This window comes from Anneissia japonica, unplaced genomic scaffold (assembly GCF_011630105.1).
Source record: "Anneissia japonica isolate Jap-2015-1 unplaced genomic scaffold, ASM1163010v1 scaffold287754_len4335492_cov202, whole genome shotgun sequence".
NCBI classification, from domain to species: Eukaryota; Metazoa; Echinodermata; class Crinoidea; order Comatulida; family Comatulidae; genus Anneissia; species Anneissia japonica.
Genome location: NW_022705543.1, coordinates 2,478,833 through 2,487,875, shown reverse-complemented (window position 1 = coordinate 2,487,875; position 9,043 = coordinate 2,478,833). Strand labels below are relative to the sequence as shown.

The following is a 9,043-nucleotide window of genomic DNA, read 5'->3' as shown; positions in this document are numbered from 1 at the left end:
GCCGATCGAGACAAAACTGTCTTAGGGCTGTCTCTTATACACATCGCGATGTGTCTAAGCAGCAGTACACAAACACATACATATACATATATACATATAACATAGTAAATATTGTAAATTTAATTCAATAACATTAAAACCAGACATATTAGTCTTGCAATAGAAAAGTATTATATATATCATTTCGTTCTTTCCATGCCATCGTTAAAAGTAATTTACAATGATTATCGAAAACTTTACTCGCAATAGTATAATTAATAGGGTTTGCAATACAATTTGTTGTTAAAATTTGATATTCGTAATGGATTTCTAAATCATCAAACAAAAGATGGTATTTAAGTTCAGGGGAGCTTGATATGAATAATTCCCAAAATATATGTAAATCCTTTTTGTATAACTCCTCTTTAAGTTGGTCAAATATTAAAGTTCTAATGTTCTTTAATCTGGTACAATCAAATACAAAATTATTGATGGTTTCCTTTGTCACGCAGTCACATAATAAGCATAAGCCTAAATTTTGAGGTGACCAGGATTCCTTTCTTCTAGATATACCAAGTTGAAATTTACATAATCCTTTGTTACAATCTCAAATTCAGAAACTAATATACAATACTATATGCTGATTACTGACCAAAAAAAATTACTTACCAAAAAAAAAAAAAAAAAAAAAAAAAAAATCAAATTACTTTTTATTGATTGGTTTGTTTATTCAAACACATCAAAAGATATACGTATAAAAAACATTATCATAATTTTATATCCGCTAATTTTATTGTCCAGTTTAAAAAATGGAAATTCATCTCTTTGACTAATGACAGTGTTTAATATGCTGAACACTACATATTATTTGCGAAAATACAACTAATAATAATATAGCCTGAGTTCTAGTCCATCATTTTGGTTTACTCACTCTTTATTGCACTTAGTGCGTGCCATACTTAATTTAATAATTACAAACAAATAATATAACAATTATAAATGTTCTAAGAGACAAACCTTAAAGTAAAAAAAAATGTAAGATCCCAAACATTCAGCAGTTGCTGGATGGTTTATCCTCATTAAATAAATATAAATAAAATCAAGAAAGGACTGCATACACTGATAAATCAAAATCCTTTTTCTTTTCAAGTTAATTCCAGTATTTTGTAAAATCAACATAACGCTTGTCAAATTGGTGTAATTCTAATCATTTTTCAATTTAATCTAATACATTGCCCTGCGTGAACTCAAGTGTTGGCTGCTCAATCAATTTCAGCTTTTCATTAAAGTGTAGTTAAAGTTTAGTCTTTGAAGCTAACACATGATTGATTGTGTTTATGCTATTATATTCTGCTGTTGGTGCCATATTCTGGCATATTGTGCAATGTGCTAAGTAAGACTGACATTATTTATTTCGAAGGAATTATATAAATATTTGTTTTTTACTTATTCCTTAAATAACTACTTTATGTACAAAATATTTTAATTTCAATGTTCCATTTCTATATCAGAGATAATTAAACTGTAACACTAGACTTGCTAATGGAATTGTGATATTCCTGAAGCTAAAACTGTATATAAGAAAAATAGTCTCTCATTTCATGATAGGTAGCTTCGGAATAAACTTACAGATGACCTCATATGTGCTCCTAATATACATCTTTTCAAAAGTTTGATTTTGTCTTTATCCCTGAAAAACCTTAATCAACCAGAATTTTTATTTTTGTCTATTATTTTTTTATCCTTATAATATTATATATAATTATTATTATTTTCTTCCTTTTTTATTTTTCTATTTGTTTACCTTTCGTTTAAATGTAGGTATTATTTTGTCTTTTCCTTTTTTATTTTTGTCATAATTGTTCTTTACATATAGCCTTGCATGGCATTGACGAAAAAAAACACTTGGGGGAATCAAGTGTATCCGTTTAGAAATAAAGTATATTATTATATCATTATATTGATTGATACATAAATAAAAACAAAGATAAAAATTGCACAAATACATGATCATTACAAGGAAACCCTAAAAAATAACTTATTTCCATTGGGGTCCTTGCAAAACACACATTTTATCATGGTGACAGAAAACAAGTAATTTAAAAGGCATAAAATTTAGTTAACCAGATTACAAAATGGCAGCAATAAATAAGATTTAAAAAATTGTTCATCACTCTAGCGGTAACTTAAAGCAGTAAAAAGATCAATTAAAATATAAATTAAAAAGATGTTGTTCCTGTCGTTCACATTCTGTAGGGGAAACATTAAATGTGATTACATTTCATTTAATTTTATCTTCAGAAAAACATACAAGGACATGAGAAAATACAAACAAATAGAGAGAAAATTAACAACTCGACAGGATAAACAAAAAGCAAAACAAATCACTGTTGAGTGGTTCTACAAGGTTGAAAACATTAGATGTGAACACTAAAAATATATAAAAGATATTGGAACATTTTCATATTTTCTTCTCCAAACATATAAAATGCAAATACTGCGCATTAAGGTTCTTAATATACGCTATCAGTGGAATTATATTTAAATAAAACCATTAAATCTGATTTATTAATTTTTTATTTTTGCCTTCCAAGAACTACTTCAAGATGCAGACAGAGAAAAATATTAGAGCAATTGTCTTTTGATTTATATGTTTTTATGAGAAATAAATCATTGTTGATGACTTTCATCCTTTTCAAAGGAGCATAATTTTTCCCCCCCAGATGCATCCATCATTTCAAATAAGAGTACCCAGCAACATCAATATCTCGACCTGCTTTCTTTCAACCCATATCTTAACCTGACCTTTCCTATCATTAAACATGTCTTTGTAAAGTGTACTCTGTTAATCCCAACAAGTTTTTTTTTTTAAGAGCATTTCATCCTATGTATCCAAATCATTAGTTCATTAGGAATGACACCTATATAACATTGTGACATGTAGAGTGGTGGTGCTCAGCCCCAAAGTCAGAGGAAGTAGGTTCAATCCTTGGAAAAGAGTAGGGAATTGTCTCCCAGTATAATGCCCAATTCACCGCCAGAAAATAAGTCTCAGGAATTTCAGGGTTAATCTTGGTATGTCACACACCAAAGAAATCCAATACAGTAAGATATGTACTTAGTTCACCACTGAACATTACATTCTGCCAGGGACCACTCTGTAAATATCTATTGATTGATTGTACATGGTTTTTTTTTTTTTAATATTGCATAGTTTCTCTATCATGGCATTAATTATTTATGTTTAGTTCACATTCATTCATTATTCATTATTCATTATTCTTTATTTCAGACTTTACATCCATAGTTAAACATCGTCAACTTAACTAATAATAATATAAATACAAGGGGAAAATAAACCCCACATGATCCTTAGAAATTAAGGATTAACATAAAGAAGTTCGTTCCATTTTTTTGAGAGCCTAGAACTTTCAAAAAATCCATTTACAGAACGAACTAAAGGGTTCACACAAGTAGAAAATCGCTTTAAAAAGCTAAAGATTGATTTTCTCATAAATTCTTGGAAAGATAATAAATTATTATTAACAAAAAGTGCATTAGCACTACAGTATCTCGGTTGGCGTAACAGTTTTCTTAAAATATTGTTATAACATACTCTCAGTGTGTTCATAGATGAAAGCCTATACATAGACCAGAGCGTAGAACAATAACAACTCATACAGAAAGAACGAAATAATATACATTTGACATTATGGCTGTCAATATTGTTTTAATTAATTGAAAGTAGTTATGATTGTTGCTATCATGTACATTAACGTTTTTCATTTTTAGTTGCTATGCAAAAACCCAGAGTCAAGAATCCAGAATTTGGAAGCAATGAAGAAGAATATGTATATGCGAGATGTGGATTGGGACGCTGTATTACATAAGAGTATCAGACCCACATTCGTTCCACCTGTAAGTATATCATTTGATTCCAATAAACAAAAACATTGCTCATTTGGTCGACAAATAATATAATAATGATCATGTGTATCCATCGTATAATATTATTCATAATAATGATTTATTGTTGGCATATGCTAGACAAGAATTTCAATTTGGTTTAGAGCTACATTATGAGCTAATTAATTGGATTTAGATCGTTGTCCTCCTTGAATAATCCTTGCATGGAATTAAAGGCCTGTTTACACTAGGATTATAACGGTCAATGATAAAAAGCTAAAAAGCAATTGTTCATATAGAAAATAAAAGAAGGAAAAGAATATTTTACACTAGGACAAGTCATTGTTACTACTACGATTTTATCGTTTTTCCATGATTATGACGTCATTTGAATTTCAAATATTTGGAATTTGACAAAAAAGGAAAATTTAATCTTTATATCATTTAATGAATGCATGCAAATGGTACATATTTACCATTCCTTTGAAATTTATCTACCAATGATACATTTTATTATATTTGTTGTTATTATTTTTATCATCATTACCACACCCACTACTCTGTATTCACACAACTAGTACACAGACTTCCAAATTTAAATTTCATTAGTAACTCATCATTGCAATGCATGCAAATGACACTTGTTTACGGTACATTTGCAATTTATCTACCGGTGTATACATTATACTAGTATATGCATGATAATATCTCAAAAAGTGTTTGGCATTTTAACAGTGTGCTTAAACCGAGGCAAGAGTATATTGCTCTCTGTGAATATATACGAGAGGTCATCGCCCTACAGTTAGTATTAGACTTACATTATAAAGAATTGACTTAATGGCTGAGGTTGTTTTTGTAATCCAAACTGATATATATTTTGCAGTGAATTTTAAAAATTATTCCAGTAGTAAACATGTGTACAAAAAAAAATGTACAAATGTTTGAAAATTAGTGTGATCTAATTATATTTGAAAATAATACAGTTCACTCAAATTTGAGACTTGACCCCTCTAATTTTACAACTTTTTCAAGTACTAACAATGTTCAATCTTCTAACTCAAAGGAAACCAGACCCAAGATCACTCACAAAGTTAGAGGATGCATTCTTGACTAAACTTGTATTAAAGGCAACATCACTTGTGTTATGTTTTTACTATAGATCATCTCTAATAATCATTAGGCCAAAAAAAAAAATTGTTTTATTCCACCCGCCCCTTTTTATCATTTTTTTAAAAAGAAGGGCAAACAAACAATTTATTTTATTTGGCCTTATCATCATCATGTGTGGAGGCTGGGGGTATGCTGACATCCCCCAGCTTACTCCCCCATGATCATCTTTGCTATTTGATATTAATAATATTATTCTTCATCAAAATTTCCTACTGCAAAATCTAAAAGAGTAGATGCTAGATTCAATGACACTATTTAATATATTATAATTTTTGGTTGTTACTGCAGAAAGACCATTTGAACTGTGACCCAACATTTGAACTCGAAGAGATGATTATTGAGTCAAAACCCTTACACAAGAAAAAGAAGCGTTTAGCAAAGCAGGGGTCAAAGGGCAATTGTAAAGATGTGGTAAGTGTTACGTAATAATAAAAATGGGCGATAGCCCAAGGCCCAAGCATGATTCTTTTCTCTTCTTACATATAATAAAACTGTTCTTATCACTCAATCATGCTTGAGTGCTTCTATGAGAGTACAAAGTGTTTTATTTGAATTTACAGAATTAAACCTGATATGCCTCTGACATATATAAATATTCAACCTGCTATATTCATCGCCATGTTTTCACCATTTCATCCTGAAAAAAAAAAAAATTAGTTTTTGATTGTATAAATCTGTTGATTACTTTAATTTAGAGTGATGAAATACGAGAAAGCCTTGAGAAGTTTAGTAAACAATTTTGCTTGTATAACAGGGAAAGGTAAGAAATGTGATGAATTAATTTCTATCTTTACTTGGAAATTATAAATAATTTACACAGAAATGTATAATACATTTGTCAGATGGAAAGGTCACTGTTTTGAGGTCGATGAACTGATTGAAATTTGTAGTTTACTCTTAATATCTTGAAAATTACATAAAAGTTTATGCGATAGGATTGTCTAATACGTCTGGAACCAGCTGCTGACAGACGAGGGTGCTCTTTTGAGGTCGATGAAACGATTAAAATTTGCTGTTTAGTTACTTAAAATTTGTGAATGAGTTATGACTGCTGTCAGTTGGATAGGCTGCATTTAGAAATTGATGACGTACTTGAATAAGAAAAAAATAATTATTAGAGTTCTTTTTTAATTTTGATATTTTATTTGAGGCTGGGTTTTCGTGTTTTACAGGGGAGTAACACCGTTACTTGATAAGGGAATAGATAGAGAGCAGTCAACAAGCCAAAACCTAAAAGATGATTGCGAACAAATTAATGGCAAAGAGGAGGAAGAAAAAAGAGAATAGAGATGAGGCAAGAGGTAAAGATAGCAATTAATTTGCCTCTAATGTTGTTTTGGAGACAACCTAAACCTACATTGTTCAACTCTACAAGAAAGGAATACATTGTCACCATTTGGGATTGTTTTCATGGAAAGTTCTGTTTGAAATATCAGCATCTCCTATCTTGGGGACATGGCTACAATATATATCATGTGCTTCGTTTGAGAAAATGCGATCTTGTCTACGATCACAAGCTAAACTTTATATTTTGACAAGTCAAATCCACATGAATTATAGAAGCCTATCTGTCAAAGACGAATGCTGTTCAGTGATTGGTGGATAATGAAGTAATAGATAACTTTGATGTTTCATGACGTAAATATTTGTAAAACACTGTATTTATTTGACATAATTTGAAAAAATCCTTTATATTTTGTGAATACTTGATAAATTGCCTAGTGCAAATTTAATTTTTGATGATGAAATCCCCTCAGAATTAATAAAAGTGTCTGGTCCGCTGTCAATCATCCAGAAGAATGGTCATTAAACTTTGCGATGATAGACTCGGTCAAATTGTACAGTATTTAGTTTTGACCTCAACATGTTTCAAATGGATTATTTTGTTTGTTGGTTTACAAAACTTCATCACAACCCAGGGGCTGATTTGGGGGAGGGGGAAGTTCATCACAACCCAGGTGCGGATTTGGAGGTTACCCCGGGGTCCCCCTTCTGGGAGGTAAAAAAAAAGAAAGAAAAAGAAAATGATAGCCCAAATCATCCCCCGGACGCCCTAGGACAATGTTATGCCCGATTAGCCCTAGTTTTGGGGGGGGGGCCCCCCCTTTTTGGACATCTCTGGATCAGCCCCTGCAACCATCACTCAAAAGTGAAAGGACGCCTCTATGATTAGTCAAACTGACAAGCTTTGTATTTTAACTGAAGCAAAAATATACACCAGATTTGTAGTAAATTATTAATTATTTTGTATTTGTTTATAATGTGTTCACAGTGCTACAGAGCAACCTTGATCTATTCATAGGGCATATTGATCTGTTACACATACAGTAGTGTTTTGGACTAGCACTGTTCAATACATGAACGAAGAGGGTGAAACAGTGTGGTTTGGACTAGCACTGTTCAATACATAAACAAAGAGTGTTAAAACAGTTGCCTCCATTTTACATATTATGGTATATACCGTATTTCAATTTTAGCTGGCACTTACTAATTTTGCCTCTTAACTACAATCCACCATTGTTTCCATATGTATGTTTTTGATAAGTTATTCAATTTGGTTGTTCCTAATCATTTTGCATTAACATGCTTTCAACGTTAATGGAGAGTGGACAGAATGACCTAGTTTTTCCTCTGTACTATACAAAAACGACGACTGTTTCATTTTCTTTGTGTACAATCAAAGCAAGGAAAAAAACTAAAACAAACTTTAGGAAAACAGGATTTGAGCCATATATGGCTACAACAGATTTTAATGCTAAATTGTATGAACAAAAATAATATTGTATGTGATTTTGTTCATGTACATAATGTTGTATATTTTTTATACATTGTAAATTTATTTTAAAAAAATATTTTATAGTACAGCTGTGGTGAAGCTAATAGACATTGTGATCATGTAATTGAGTGGGATAATGGGAAGGGGGTATAATATCACCAGCTTTATTGTGTAACTGGTCTTACCAATTGGAAAGAATTAATTCATACTTTGCTTTGTAAAATGTTGATTATTAAAAATTTCTCCATAAAGTAGTATTTTTAAATAATTTTAACTACTATCAATTACCGTATTTATTTGAATAAACAGCAGCCCTTCTAGACCCTCCTTTGAAATAAACTCCTCGGGGCATTTATTTTTTCCTTGAACAGTAGCAACCCCCCCCCCCCCAAATGACTGTAAACAAATCTAATGGAAGCAACATCATTCTCAACACATTCTACTAATGTTCTACTCCAAAAGAAGTACATTTTTTCTAACATGGTTGAGATCGATAAGTTTTTATGATCACGCAATAAGACATTTTGGCTGTAATTATGTGTTGTAGTTAGTTCCACCTTTAATTTGAAATTAAGGGGCATTTATTTGAGTATATACATATCCATTTTACATTAAAAAAAAAAAATGCCTCCCTCAAGTATAAAACGCCTTCTCAACAATAAATGCCCCAATGCTTTTATTCGAATAAATACGGTACAGTGATTAAATATTTGCATTGTGGACTCGCATTGTTTGCATATTTTTGCAATGATAAAAATATTACACAGTTGCTTGTCTCCTCTACAGTCTCATTACCAGTAATAGGTCTTGTTTTATATAATGTAGGCTTCTATTACCTTCAAGGGAAAATTGGATTTTTATATCCTCATCAATTTTGTATCCATGAAAGAAGCCATATTAATAGCTTTAAAATCAATTATATCCCATCCTAGGAGGCTAAAAAATGATAGCTGGGTTACTTATAATAGCATTGGTTTATAAATAGAGCATAATTAACGTCACAATTATTGTCTGGTACGCATTAAGACTGTCTAAGACCGGTTATACCAATATACCGTAGGGTTTTGTATATAATGTGGAAAGAAATGTTGTTAAAGTTGTACTGTCTGCTAGAAAAATTGAAAAAAAAAAACCTCAAAACTCATTTAAAAAATCAAATAAACTTTAATCTAAAATAAAATTAAAATTTTAAAAATATTTTACAAACTCTTT

The 9,043-nt window shown here is 30.7% G+C and overlaps 1 protein-coding gene across 2 annotated transcripts in view; it reads left to right on the top strand.

Annotated features, from left to right (window-relative positions):
- The window catches only part of LOC117105727 (serine/threonine-protein kinase 32B-like), a 38,253-nt gene extending 29,653 nt beyond the window's left edge, over nt 1–8,600 (top strand). For both annotated transcript variants that reach the window (XM_033246978.1, XM_033246979.1), the window contains 4 exons: nt 3,772–3,897; nt 5,344–5,466; nt 5,751–5,815; nt 6,228–8,600. In XM_033246978.1, the coding sequence (XP_033102869.1) occupies nt 3,772–3,897; nt 5,344–5,466; nt 5,751–5,815; nt 6,228–6,342 (429 nt within the window). In that variant the 3' untranslated portion in view covers nt 6,343–8,600. The remainder of the gene's footprint in view (nt 1–3,771; nt 3,898–5,343; nt 5,467–5,750; nt 5,816–6,227) is intronic.
- The last annotated feature ends 443 nt before the right edge of the window (nt 8,601–9,043 follow it).